This window comes from Macaca thibetana, chromosome 13, assembly GCF_024542745.1.
Source record: "Macaca thibetana thibetana isolate TM-01 chromosome 13, ASM2454274v1, whole genome shotgun sequence".
NCBI classification, from domain to species: Eukaryota; Metazoa; Chordata; class Mammalia; order Primates; family Cercopithecidae; genus Macaca; species Macaca thibetana.
Window position 1 is genome coordinate 63136662 of NC_065590.1, and position 15291 is coordinate 63151952.

General features: G+C 44.1%; 1 protein-coding gene across 1 annotated transcript in view; it reads left to right on the forward strand.

The window, feature by feature from the left end:
* Window positions 1–12137: 12137 nt before the first annotated feature.
* The window catches only part of LRPPRC (leucine rich pentatricopeptide repeat containing), a 118085-nt gene continuing 114931 nt past the window's right edge, over window positions 12138–15291 (forward strand). The window contains exon 1 of the mRNA XM_050754602.1: window positions 12138–12952. Coding sequence (XP_050610559.1) covers window positions 12612–12952 — 341 coding nt within the window. The 5' untranslated portion in view covers window positions 12138–12611. The remainder of the gene's footprint in view (window positions 12953–15291) is intronic.

Sequence of the window (15291 nt, forward strand, 5' to 3'; positions counted from 1 at the left end):
GCAGCTAACTTGAGGTAAGGAGCTTGAGACCAGCCTGGCCAACATGGTGAAACTATCTCTACTATTAATAAGAATACAAAAGTTAGTCAGGCGTGGTGGTGCGTACCTGTAATCCCAGCTACTTGGGAGGCTGAGGCATGAGAATCACTTGAACCCGGGAAGCAGAGGTTGCAGTGAGCCAAGATCACATCACTCTAGCCTGGGTGACAGAATGAGACTGTCTGAAAACAACAACAGGTTTCTCTCAGCTCATATTTTTAAATGTCCAACAAAAGCCCCACCTTTTAAGTAAGCATCAAGGCTTCCTTAAGGAAAGATGGAAGAGAAATATCGGTCAGTAACTAGTTTTTGTGAAGTTCTGCCAGCGCTGCGGAACTTCCAGAATTCACAAGGGGCATCAAAAGCACTGAGATGGCAGAGATTGTTGTGGCAGAAGCAACTGGAAAATGTCCTGAGACTGAAACACAGACAGATTAACATCACCCTGGTGGATACTAATGACTTGCACTTTGAAATGCCAGAGGCTCACACTGCCAGTTAAGACAAGGAAAAAACACATTCCGAGTCTCCAAAGACCTTAGATCCTTCCAAATTCTGCGGGCAAATGCAGCTGTCATGAATTTCTGCAGCAGGGCTGGGCAGCCCCTTCGTACTGCTAGGGGAATCATTGCCAGAGTTGTGATGGGCAGCATAGTCGGTAAAGCTGAATAAAACAATCACTGGAAACCTCCCAGAGGTGAAGTTAGAAATGATTCAATTTATAATTCAATGCAATCAAGCCTACAGCAGTTACAAATACCAGACTTATTTCAGAGGTACTAGGTAGAACATTCTTTTCTCTGAACATTCACAAGCTCAACAAATGGGTTTCCAAACAACTTTTACGATTTACCATCAACAGATAATTAGAATGTCTTTTCAATCACTGGCATTTGGATAAAGTAATTTTGTCCCAGCATGTGCATTTCTAGGAAGCAAACAAAAGTCAAAGAGCAAAGAGCTTGTTGGAAGCTTTCTCAAAAGAAAAATCTTTCAAGAACTGCTTTCAGCTGCAGGAAGGGAACGTTCTTGCACCAATTTGATTGGTAAAATTAATGTGAATTTTGGTTAATGCACATCAACAAAAGGATATCTGATGTGACTAAAGGAAGAAAGTATCTAGCTAAACATCTAAAATTGCAAAAAGGTAGGAACTGATCACATGTAATATAAATCTCATTATTTTAGGTCCCAATGAATCTAAAATTTACAGATTTCTTTCTTTCCTTTTTTTTTCTTTTCTTTTTTTTTTTTTTTTTTTTTTTTTTTTTTTTTTTTTTTTTTTTTGAGACAGAGTTTTGCTCTTATTGCCCAGGCTGGAGTGCAATGGCGCTATCTCAGCTCACCACAACCTCTACCTCCTGGGTTCAAACTATTCTCCTGCCTCAGCCTCCCAAGTAGCTGGGATTACAGGCGACCACCACCATGCCTGGCTGATTTTGTATTTTTAGTGGAGACGGGGTTTCTCCATGTTGGTCAGGCTGGTCTCAAACTCCCTCCACCTGAGGTCATGACCTCAGGTGATCCACCTGCCTTGGCCTCCCAAAGTGTTGGGATTACAGGTGTGAGCCACCACGCCCAGTCAACTTACAGATTTCTGAAGCCAATTGAGCACTTCCAAATCTGGCCAACACCTAACAGTGTACTGCACGGGGTGTTATAAGCAAGGGGAGAAGTAAAACTGGACCTGTGTTCTCAGGAAGCTCTGATATAGTTGAGAAGGCCGGACTAACTGAATAAAAGGGGGACTAATAAAATATTACACGAACGACCCCAAATGAACCCAAATGTGTCTTCTACTGGCCTACCTGCAGTTGTCACCATTAGTGCTGTGCCTTTGCATTAAGGCCATTATTTCCAAACGGTACTTGGTAGCGATTAAACCCATTGGCTTTGGAACCAGCCTGCCGAGGTTTCAAACCTGGCTCAGCCACTTAAGCTGTGTGATCTTGAGCAACCTATCCTTTCTGTACTTCAGTTTCCTCATGTGTAAAAAGTGGTTGGTAATAGAATTCGGGTTATAAAACTCTCATGAATTAATTTGCATAATATGCTCAATCAATTTGTAATTCAGTGGGCAACAGAATCACCTGGGGAGTTCATATCATATATATGTTATATATGTTACGGGATCTGTGGAAGTTGAAGAAACTAAGGCCTCTAGAGCAACTAATTATATCTGGGGAGACAGTGGTAGTGTGTAGTGTAGAATGTAATTGAGACATTATTTATTTATTTATTTATTTATTTATTTATTTTCTGAGATAGAGTCTTGCTTCATTGCCCAGGCCAGTGTTCAGTGTCGTAATCTCGGCCCAACTGCAACCTCCGCCTCCTGGGTTCAAGTAATCCTCTCACTTCAGCCTCCCAAGTGGCTGGAATTACAAGCATGTATCACCACACCTGGCTAATTTTTGTATTTTTAGTAGACAAGGGGTCTCACCATGTTGGCCAGGCTGGTCTCGAACTCCTGTGATCTGCCTCAAGTAATCTGCCGGCCTCGGCTGAAGGCAGAATAACTTTGAAGGGTCTTCTGAGATCCAAAGTTCTCTGTAGGATCTGAGGGAGGCCTCAGTTGCAACTGCATCGTAATTTGATCTCTCTCTCTGCCCAATCTGGTTTCCCTCATCCCTCAAATATGATTCCCTACAGCACTCTCCAATAGACCTCCTGGGCCCAAATTTGAGTCTTAGACTCTGTTTCCCTGTGAACCCAAACTATAAACTGGTAATATAATAATGGACCCGTCACTTGATTCAGAGATGAACCTTAGAGGATGATGCTTTACGAATGGAGAAATTGTTGCTTTTATCAGGTAATGGGTACAGAAAATGAGGGTTTGGGAGCAACCTGAATTTTAAGGCTTCCCCCTGTTTTTCTGACCCCTCTTGGAACCCAGTAATCTCCTCTTGTGATGCCCACTTCCTTGACTTTGTTCACACTAAATGCAAGCTCAAGCACAGAATTCAGCCTTGGTAATTCTCCAAGGCCTAGCTTATCTGTCAGTGGTCTGAGATTGAGGCAACTGGAGAGAGGACTGCTCAACAAAGCTGTTGCCATTCTCCTGATTTAGCGTGGAGTGAAGTTTGTTCCCATCCTCCAGAATGCTAATGAAGGCCAAAAACAAACAAACAAACAAACAAACACACACTACTATCCTGATATTTTTCTCTAAAAAATTTCCTGAAACTCTAGCGTTAGTAAGCACATTGTACCACTCTATTTCTTCCTACCAATTTTTAATTAGTCAGGGCTCTTTCAGGTGCAAATAGCAGAAAGCCTACTCAAGTTAGGTGAATGAATTAACAGAAAATTATTAACTCATTTTACTGGGGAATCCAAGAATGGAATTCAGGTCCTGCTATATCTAGGGGAACAAAGTAGGTCATCAGAATGTTCTCTCTTTTTTTCTCTCTCCCTCTCTTATCTGTATCCTTCTGTATGTTGACCTTTTTATCTTCCATTGAAAATGGGTTCTTGGCTGGGTGTGAAGGCTCACACCTGTAATCCCAGCACTTTGGGAAGCCAACATGGGCATATCACTTGATCCCAGGAGTTCAAGACCAGCCTGGGCAGCGTGGCAAGACTCCGTTTCTACAAAAAAATATAAAAAATAGGCCGGGTGCAGTGGCTCATGCCTGTAATCCCTGCACTTTGGGAGGCCAAGGTGGGTGGATCACCTGAGGTCAGGAGTTTGAGACCAGCCTGGCCAACATGGTGAAACCCCATCTCTACTAAAAATACAAATATTAGCCAAGCATGGTGTTGCATGCCTGTAATTCCAGCTACTCCGGAGGCTGAGGCAGAGGTTGCAATGAGCCGAGATCGCACCATTGCACTCCAGCCTGGGCGACAAGAGTGAAACTCCATCTAAAAAAAAAAAAAAAAAAAAATACTTTGGTGGCTGAGGTAGGAGGATCACTTGAACCCGGGAGGTTGAGGCTGCAGTGAGCCATGATGGTGCCACTGCGCTCAGCCTGGGCAACACAGTGAGACCCTGTCTCAAAAAAAACAAAATAAAAAACAGAAAATGGGCTGTCTTCACATGGCAAAGAGGCTGTCTGCAGGCAGGTCTTCACTTCCTTCAAGCTCCATGACCTAAAAAACCAAAACACGCTCCCTACTAGCTCCTTTAGTTCAAGGGAAAAACGTCGTTCGGGGTAGATTGGGTCTCATCTCTAGGATTGTTACAGAACCATCACTGTGACCAGGGTGATATACTAGTCAGGCCTGGTCATGTGTCCATCTCTGGGCTCAGAGGTAGGATCTATTAGAAAGAGAAAGAAAAGCAAGATGGGAAGCCAAGAACAAGAGCCACATCAGTGTCTTGCAACTTAATGAAATGGAAAATCCATACTTCTTTTTTTTTTTTGGAGACAGAGTTTTGCTCTTGTTGCCCAGGCTGGAGTGCAATGGCATGATCTTGATCTTGGCTTACTGCAAGCTCTGCCTCCCAGGTTCAAGTAATTCTCGTGCCTCAGCCTCCCAAGTAGCTGGGACTACAGGTGCCCACCACCAAGCCCGGCTAATTTTTGTATTTTTAGTAGAGAGGGGATTTCGCCATGTTGGCCAGGCCGGTCTTGAACTCCTGTCCTCAGGTGATCCGCCTGCCTCGGCCTCCCAAAGTGCTGGGATTACAGTCATGAGTCACTGCACCCAGCCGGAAAATCCATAATGTACTAGCCCAAGTAAACTCTATTAGTCCTCCCTCTCCCAATTAAACTGAAATGATCGGAAGGCAAGTTGCATAAAAGTGTTCAATGTAAATCATTTTTCAGACTTCAGAGAGACACAAGCTAAAACAGAAATTCCACATTATTCACCGCTCAAAGAAAATTAAATACATTTTCTAGTTCCTTAAAAACAAAACAAGACATACAGAAACCATCCATTAACGAGGAAATTTAAGAGATCCATGTTACATTTTAGGTATTAACAATGATTGTTCAACAAACATGTCCTAAAGTTTATTTTCAGTAATGAAGAATTATATCCATTTTATGTCTTAAAGGGACTCAGTTGTATAGTACGTTGAAATGCCAATTATGTTTGACTACTATTCTATATTGATTTATCCAGACACTATCTGCCCTGTGGGAAACACATAAACTTTTCAGCCTTCACACATGGTAACACTGGGAAAATATCAGCAACAACTCCTTGTTGCCAGCGTTAGTTACTTTGTTACAGTAAATGACCCTGCATCTGTCTTGCTGGTTTGTAAGCTTCTGAAAGAATCACTGTTTGACAGAAGTGTTGCTGAGGGGTGTAACAATGGCAAATTGGACCTCCACTTGTAGTGAGAATCTTGAAGCTGTGTGCAAAGGTCTGAGCAGGATAATTTTTGAATAATTGGGAATTACATACATGAATACATTTGGATATGAAAAATGTAGTCACAGATGGGAGAAGCCCTTGATTCATCAGACAAGTTGCCTTAAGAGAAAACATAATCACAGCTAAACATTAAATCTGCTGCTTAAAATACGTTAAGTCTTTTGAGCAAAACAGGCTTTTAAACTTAAGGCAATCGCTTGGTTCTTTGCTCACACTATTCTGAATGTACTTGTGTCAAAATCGGAATAGATTCCAAAAAGGCTGACAAACAGTTATGAAGAATCAGTTTTATTTTCTGATTCTTTGTGAGTCATAAAAAATTTTTAGGAGGCAAGAAAGAAATTGATCTGAGAGAAACAAGGGTAATGCCACCTGCCTTGTAAGCTTCCGATTTAGGGTGCTGAGTACTATACTTTGGGCTCAGAATTTCAAAGTTAAATGTTTCTTTCTTTTTAAACTTTGGTCTTAAATGCAAATCTTTTTCTTAGATTGTAAGAGCTACAACCTTGGAGATTTAATATTTTATGTAAAATGGCTCAGCAACAACTGCAAGTTTTGATGTTTGAGCTACTATTTGTTGGAGAAGTCAATTAATCATGTTCCCATGAACAGGTCTCCAGTTCTCAGGGTACAGTCTGGTACATTTGTTTAGCTGGTGCTTTTGTCTACTTTGCATTTGTATTGGCTATTTGAATGCGATGTTTTTCAAACTCCAAGTCATGCTGTATTAGTGAGAAGTGAAATCAAAATATAACCAGCATTTAAATTATTTTTCTTCGTGAACATATTTAAACACACACAAAATAGAATAGGCTGGGTGCGGTGGCTCACGCCTGTAATCCCAGCACTTTGGGAGGCCAAGGCAGGCCAATCACAAGGTCAGGAGTTTGAGACCAGCCTGACCAACACGGTGAAACATTGTCTCTACTAAAAATACAAAAATTAGCTGGGCAAGGTGGCGCACGCCTGTAATCCCAGCTACTCAGGAGGCTGAGGCAGGAGAATTGCTGCTTGAACTCAGGAGGCAGAGGTTGCAGTTAGCTGAGATTGTACCACGACACGACACTCCAGCCTGGGTGACAGAGTGAGACTCTGTCTAAAAAAAAAAAAAGAAAGAAAGAAAAGAAAATTAGCAATAATTCTTAGTATTGTACACTATACAATCCATAATCAAATTTCGAGTGTCTCAAAAAATGTCTTCTAATAGCTGGCTTAAATTAAGATAAATCAACATTCAAAAAATAAAGTAGACCAGGCATCAATGGCTCATGCCTGTAATTCCAGCACTTTGGGAGGCCAAGACAGGTGGATGACCTGAAGTCAGGAGTTTGAGACTGACATGGACAACATGGTGAAATCCCATCTCTATTAAAAATACAAAATTAGCCAGGCATGGTGGTGGGTGCCTGTAATCCCAACTACTTGGGAGGCTGAGGCAGGAGAATCACATTTGTGTGGAGGTTGCAGTGAGCCGAGATTGCACCATTGCACTCCAGCCTGGGCAACAAGGGCGAAACTCTCTCTCAAAAAAACCCAAAAAGCAAACAAACAAACAAACAAATAAAATAGAAGAAAATAGATTAGTAAATATCCAAGGGCATCACATGCGGTGATGCAGTAGGACTAATTACTATTTCATGAAAATCAGTCCCTAAGGAGAAACTGGAGAAGAACCCAAATTTATCAGGTTAGACTTGAATATGAAAAGGAGCAACAACAAAACAACAAAAATAGCTACTTTATTTTTTAGAGCTTCCAATGTGTCTGGTAAGGTGAATACCTCATTTATTTTATCTGATGTTCCCAAAAAATCCTGGAAGGAAGGTGTAAATATCAACAGTTTTACACATAAGAAAACCAAGCATTTAAGTATTTTTGCAAAGTCTAGTTTCTAAGCTGTTCTTCATAGTAAGATTCTTTTCAGGGGCTATTTCATTCACTGGGACAGGGATCTCTGGTTTCTAAACAACATCTGAATCCATTTTATAGTTCAGAAGAAGCTGAGGGAGCCTGCTTCTGGAGTATGTCTAAAGAAATCTGAGAAGAGCCTGGGAAGTATTAACTAAAAGACAAGCAAACTACACTTTCTCTCTTATATACACACACACAAACACATACACATGTGTGCATACACCTTGCATGCATTAACAACTCTTCATCCTTCAGACCTCATCCTAAAGATCCCTTTCCTAAGAAGCCTTTCTGACTCCCTAGGTGAGGCATACTCTAATGGAAACATGCCTTTCCTTCAAAACCTCTATCTATGTAAAATTCATTTAGGGTAATTATTTGACTAATATCTGCCTTGCCCTCTGGCATATAAGCTCCATAACTGTAAGGACCATTCCTGCTTTTGCCCACCCTATTTTTTTGTAGCATTTAACCCACTGCCTGGCAGGTTGTAGGTGCTCATTAAATAGTGAATAAATGAATGACTAGAAAAATTTCATTAGTAGTTGCTCCATACTTCAAGAGGAAGCTTGATATAGCAACACAGGGAATGTTGGTTGGGGATTAATGATTTCAGGGCTAGAAGCAATTAGAAAAGAACATTCATTCATTCACTACCTTTACAAGCCTTGGTAACATGTCTGTACCCATGTACCTTGTCTTCCCTTCTGTGACAATGACTGGACTGTCTGCATTCTTAACTGTAGCAAACCCATCACTTTTGAACTGAATTCCATCCTCTGTTGCCTACTCAATTTATTCTCTCTCTCTCTTTCCCTCTCTCAGGCATTATGAATTCTTCACTTTCTACTGCTCTGTGCAGTAGAACTTTCTATGATGATGGGAATGTGCTCTATGTGTGCCATCCAATATGGCAGCTACTAGCTACTTGTGGCTCTTCAGTTCTTGAAATGTAGCTAATCTGACTGAGGAACTGAATTTTTAAATTTTTATTTAATTTTGATTAATTTAAATAGGCACATGTGGATTATTCCCATTAGTATCAAACATGCTGTTATTTCTTCCATTAAAAAAAAAAAAAAAGCAGCCGGGCATGGTGGCTCACGCCTGTAATCCCAGCACTTTGGGAGGCAGAGGCGGGCGGATCACCTGAGGTTGGGAGTTCGAGACCAGCCTGACCAACATGGAGAAACCCCGTCTCCACTAAAAATACAAAATTGACTGGGCATGGTGGCACATGCCTATAATCCCAGCTACTAGGGAGGCTGAGGCAGGAGAATCGCTTGAACCTGGGAGGCGGAGGTTGCGGTGAGCCGTGATCGCGCCATTGCACTCCAGCCTGGGCAAACAAGAGTGAAACTCCACCTAAAAAAAAAAAGCAGAATCTTCCTTGACTTTATACCCCCTTCTAGATACCACCCCAAAACTCTACAAAAGGTTTGTCTGTACTTTGTTTCCACTTCCCCTTCTTCTTAAACTCACTTCAATTTTTTGACTCAACACATTGCCAAAATGGCTCTTCTTGGCATCACCAGGGACTGCTGAGATGCCAAATCCTATGGCAGGGCATGGTGGCTCATGCCTGTAATCCCAGCACTTTGGGAGGCCAAGGTGGGCAGATCGCCTGAGGTCGGGATTCCAGACCAGCCTGGCCAACATGGTGAAACCCTGTCTCTGCTGAAAATACAAAAATTAGCCGGGCATAGTGATGCTTGTTTGTAGTTCTGGCTACTTGGGAGGCTGAGGCAGGAGAATCGCTTGAACCTAGGAGGCATAAGTTGCAGCAAGCCGAGATCACACCACTGCAACTCTAGCCTGGTTGACAGAGCAAGACTCAGTCTCAACAAACAAACAAAGAAGAAATAAATTCTATGGTCAATGTTGCATGCTCATTGTATTGGAACTAACAGTAGCATTGTAGGTGATTGATAATTCCTTCCCTGAAGGACTTCTCTCTTTCAGGTTATTAGTGACCTCACTGGACTGAGTTCTCCTGCCTCTCTGGCTCCTCTTTCTCAGTTTACTTTGCTAGATTTTCATCTATACATCCTCTAAAGATTGAAATGACACAAGCCTCAGTCCTTGGACTCCCTCTCTTGTCTATCTGCATTTTCTTCCTAGATGTTTTCATCCATTTCTGTGGCTTCAAATATTAGGAAGAAGCTGCAGATTCCCAAACGTATCTCTAGCTCTGACTCTTCCCCTGAACTGACTTGTATGACATGTAGCCAACCCCTATTCAAATTTGACACTTGGATGTCTAGCAGGCACAAGCTAATATTCCAGGAAATCGTTTTTGATTTCACTTTTTAAATCTGCTTCTCTCTGTTTTCCCCCTTTTAAATTAGAGTCATATCCATCTTTCTAGTTGTTTAGGCCAAAACCTTTGGAGCCGTTCTTGACTTACAATCCACAGCCAATCCATCAGTACTCTATTTAAATAGAATCCCCTTGGTTCTACTATTTAAATAGAGTAAGAACCTGACCCTTTCTCATCATTTCACCTGCTACCCTACCCTCTAATGCAAGCCACCACCATCTCTAGTCTGGATTAGCCTTCTCTTTGGTCTATTTTTATTTATCCCCATTCCCCTAAAACCTCCTTTCCAAACAGCAGTTAGAGTGACCCTTTCAAAATGCAAATGGGTAGCTGGGTGTGGTGGCTCACGCCTATAATCCCAGCACTTTGGGAGGCCGAGGTGGGTGAATCACTTGAGGTCAGGAGTTACAGACCAGCTTGGCTAACATGGTGAAACCCCATCTCTACTAAAACTACATAATTAGCTGAGTGCAGTGGTGCATGCCTCTAATCTCAGCTACTTGGGAGGCGAAGGCACCAGAATCACTTGGACCCAGGGAGGCAGAGATTGCAGTGAGCCTAGATTGTGCCACTGCACTTAAAAAAAATAAAATAAAATAAAATAAAAATAAACGGGTGTGGTGGCATGCACCTGTAGTCCCATATACTTAGGAGGCAAGGGTAGGAGGATTGCTTGAGCCCAGGAGTTCAAGGCTGTAATGTGTCATAATCGCTCCTGTGAATAGACACTGCACACTAGCTTGGGCAACAGAGCAAGACTCCATCTCTTTAAAAGCAACACACCAAACTATCCAATGGTTTCTCATCTCATTCTAAGTAAAAGTCAGTCTTCAGTCTAAGTAAAAGTCAGTCTTCACGGCCACCTACCACACCTGCTTGATATGGCCTCCAACTACCTCTCCCACCTCCAGGCCCCTCTCCACCCTCTGCTCCTTCCTCTACGCCTACCCCCTGCTCCTTTCTTTCATCCACACGGTCCTCCTTAGAGTTCTCTGAATAGGGTACACCTATTATTGCCTCCAGGTTTTGATGTTTGCCTTATTTAAGCCTGGACCACTCTTTTTTTCTTTTTTTTTTTTCTCCGTCCAGAAAATTCTCCTGGCTTCCTCGTTTCCTTCCTTCAGATTTCTGTTCAACTTTTTTCCTATTTAAAATACCAACTCTCCAGGCATGGTAGCTCATGCCTGTAATCCCAGCACTTTGGGAGACCAGGCGGGCAGATTGCTTGAGGCTATGAGTTCAAGTCTAGCCTGGGCATCATGGTAAAAACCCATCTCTACTAAAAATACAAAAATTATCCAGGGTTTGGGCCTGTAATCCCGGCTACTCAGGAGGCTGAGGTGGGAGGATTGCTTGAGCCAAGAGGTCGAGGCTGCAGTGAGCCAAGATCGCACCACTGCACTCCAGCCTGGGTGACAGAGCAAAACACTGTCTCAAAAAAAAAAAAAGCAACTCTCCCCATGACACCCTCAATCTCTTTACCCTGGCATATTTTGCATCACAGTTCATTTCTGTCTTCCCAAATTAAACTTTAAAGAGCTTTATTAGAATCTAGGATTGTTTTGTTCTCCGCTGTCTCCCCAAAATTTCAAATAGTGTATGGCACTGGATATGTGTTCAATAAATACGTGTTGAATAGGTGAATAACTTATACTCCCAATGCTCAGTAATATAACCCAGAGTCAATCATTTCACCTTATTTCTTTTGGGGACTTGGAGGGGATGTCTTCGTTCCCTCATCTCTCAAAGGAGGGGTGAGCTAGGTCATCTCAAAATAGACATTTATTTAACACATATTTAATGCCACCTATTGTGTATCTGGCACTGGGTAGGTGTGTGGCCTACAGTAAGAGATCACAGTCCCTACTGATAAGGAGTTCATGGCCCAGTGGGATAAACAGTCACATGGGAAATGACCGTGGGAGGGCTTCCAGAGGAAATACCCGCGCATTCGCCTGGTGATAGGTAGGGGACAAGCAGGTGGAGAGGGAGTGGGAGGCTGTTCTCAGTTTCCCACGTGTACACAGGGGACTGAGTCTGTAAGCCCTGTGAAGGCAGCAGCGACCTGGATTTTTTGTTTGGACAGAGTCCCGCTGTGTCACCCAGGCTGGAAAATCGCGCCATCTTGGCTCACTGCAACCTCCACCTCCCGGATTCAAGCAATTCTCCTGCCTCAGCCTCCCGAGTAGCTGAGATTACAGCTACTTTTTTTTTTTTTTTTTTTTTTTTTTTTTGTATTTTTAGTAGAGAAGAGGTTTCACCATGTTGGCCAGGCTGGTCTCGAACTCTTGACCTCAGGTGATCCACCCGCCTCGGCCTTCCAAAGTGATGGGATTACAGGCGTGAGCCACTGTGCCCGGCCCAGCGATGGGTTTAACTTGCCTGTTTTCTCCCCAGATTTGGCTGGAGACTTAATTGCATTGTTCTACTTCTCACATGTATATGTGCATTTACTGAAGGGAGAGGCGCAGTAGGCGTGGAGGGTTTGGGAAGACAGTTCAATTCCAGCTTTAAAACTATAGGACTTTTGGTAGAATTCATTTATTTCCTAAAGCGAGGCCCCGCATACGCGCTTAAGGTGGTGACCCGCGCGTTCCTTTACGCTGTTCCCAGGCCCTAATAATCCAAATCCTATCATGTTGAACCTGGGAGGCAAACGGCAAGGTGAAAAGTCCTCCACGGTTTCTCTGGCCCGCGTTTCTGAGAGTGAAGGGCCGTTCCTATTGGAGATCGCGTCAGCGCTGAAAGTTGGTTGCAACGTCTGCACTCGGGGGCGGGGAAACGGTCTCATCCTGGGATCTTCATAGTCGGCTGTTCTCGAGAGTTCTCGGTGTTTTTACTAGTTGGCCTCCCGCAAGCCTCTGCGCCAACTTGGGAGGAGTTGACCCCTTGCGACTCTACGAACAGAGGAGTGCGGGGGTGCAGCGAATGAACACGATGCCCAGATCGGAGACGGAAGACGGAAAAGAAATGCTTCGATAACGAAACAAGCAACATCGTTTATATGAGTATCACATTGACTCCCCTCTTCTCAGAGAAGTGCGGATTTCCATCTTCCAACCTAAAACGATCCCTGGCTTCCCCCACATTTGGCGCGCCCTGCAGTTGGTCTCTGCCGCGCCGGGCGACCCTGAGGTCACGTGCTCCTCCTGTCCTTCTGGCGGAACGTGCTTCCCGCTGCGGGGACGTTCGAGCCATGGCAGCCCTGCTGAGATTCTCGTGTTGGCTGCTGCGTGCCGGGGCGGCCCCGCGCCTCCCGCTCTCCCTGCGCCTCCTCACTGGCGGCCCGGGCCGGCCGCATGCCGCCTCCTATCTGCCTGCCGCTCGCGCCGGGCCCGTGGCTGGGTGAGTGCCCAGGCCCTTCTTCCAGTTAGGCTGCGGCGCGAGGGCCCCCCGGGGTCGTGGGCGCCGTCAGGGACCGGGTCCCGCCTGTGCTCGCCACCCTCCTCGCCGCCCCAGGACCGAGCCTCCCCGTGCCCCGCACCACGCTCCCTACCAGGGATTTTCGGGTGACAGGGTTAAGCGCCTTCAGAAGGTCACGGATGCGGGCATGGCTTGCTTCCGGCTTGAATCCTGCCCTCGCCACTTCAGCCTGGGTCTTACGGTCCTCGGGGTACCCACGGTCAACGAAGACGAGGGGGGGCTTTGAAAACTGCTTTGGAGAGTCGGGTGGTGGTCTCCTCCTTACACTCGGCTAGCTTGGGTGGTGTCCCACGTGGGGTCACTGTTGGTAATCAGTAACCACCTAGCATTTAGATACTGAGAAATTTAGCTTTTTGCGTGGGAGGGGGCGGCGGGGAATGGGTTGGGAGTTTGGGTGAGCCACGGATGGCCTAAAGCTGGATGCTGGATTATGATTAGTCTGGGCTTTTGCCTGCGTTCTCTTGAATGGGGTTTTCCTTCAGCATTTAGGAAGGTGTTGTACGAGTTGGTAACTGTCATGGCAGGATTTGTAAATGTCTTTGTTATTTATTTATTTATTTCGAGATCAGTAGCCCCGGTGGGAGTGCAATGGCGCGATCTTGGCTCGCTGCAACCTCCGCTTCCAAGGTTCAGGCGATTCTCCTGCCTCAGCCTCCCGAGTAGCTGGGATTACAGGTGTGCACCACCATGCTAGGCTAACTTTTGTACTTTTAGTAAAGACTGGGTTTCACCATGTTGGCCATGCTAGTCCCGAACTCCAGACCTTAAGCGATCCTCCTGCCTCGGCCTCCCAAAGTGCTGGGATTACAGGTGTGAGCCACCGCTCCCGGCCTATAAGTGTCTTTGAATGAATGAGCACATGCAAGGCGCTCTGTTGGAATCTGGGGATGCAAAGGCAAGTTAAACTCTCAGTGGGTGTCAGATGTGCGACTAAATGCTCTCATGGTTTGAGATTTATCAGAGATAGGTTTGGTATAGACTTTTGTAGTGGAGGGGATAAAAAAAGTTGATGGAAGTGTTCATTTGGTTATTAATAGTATTCTGACCACCAGAGAAGGGGAGATAGGTTGCTGAGCTTTTAGCTTTGGAGAAAAAATGATTTTGAGAGACTGATGCTTATAAATTAAGGTACTTTGAGAGCTTGCATAAGGACTGAGAGCCAGGGATCTGCAGTAGGCTGGGCCCAGACTGCAGCCTACTCCAGTTTTATCTGCATTTTATCCTCAATTTATCTGCATTATGCCATTAGACAAGTTACTTAACATCTCCAGGCCTCAGTTACCTTAGCTATAAGATGGGAGTAGTAATGGTGTTAGGAATATTTCAGAATTATCTGTATTTAGCACTTAGTATAGGGCCTGATGCATAGTAAGTGCTTTGTCGGTTACTACAGTAGTCATAACTACTATTTAGGTTGTTATGCGGACCTTCGTGGACCAGCCTGAACACCTAACCTCGCCGTAAAATTACGTGGAGAAAATAATTTATGATTTCTTAACAACTTATAGTCTTTGGAATGTAACCTACTTGTAATTGGAGCCTGCCTGTGTTTTCATATTAGACTTGAACAGTTAACTTTCTGAAATCATGCCTCTGAGTGCAGAACTACATGCATCTCTTGGCTTTCAGAGTTTCTTTTGAGAAAGTTGTGCCCATTACTCTTATTATTGTAGTCCTCAGCATTTCTGTAAGGTCAGGGGAAGGTCCACATTTTCTTTTATCTTCACTGTTGCATTTGAGGAGAACTGAATAAAGAGAACACAGTTTAGTAGAAAGGGTGGTCTAGGTGTTCATCAGACCTGGGTTCTGTTTACTTACTGCATAATCTCAGACATCTTACTAACCTCTCAGTTCCTCAGTTTCATTATCTGTAAAGGCCTTTCCCACTTATCTTTGTAAAGTTGCTTTCTTGTCATTCAGATCTCAAATGTCGAAGCCTTACCCCAACACTCAATCCAAAACATGCCAGTCCTATTTTAGATTTATTCGTGGCACACCTCACTTGTCTGATATCATTACTTATTTCTCTGTGTTTTTTTTTTTTTTTTTCCTTAGTAGAAGGTAAGCTGCATGAGAGCAGGACTTTGTCTTGTTCACCACTATGTGTTCAGGTGATAACGGGCAATAAAGGTAATTGTTCCCTCTTTTTCCTGAACTCTGGGGACTGTATATAGTCTCCTACCCCACAGCCTGTAACCATGCCCAGATCTTGCCCACCTGAAACACAGAACCTTTCCTGGAACTCTATTTACTCTAGAAGC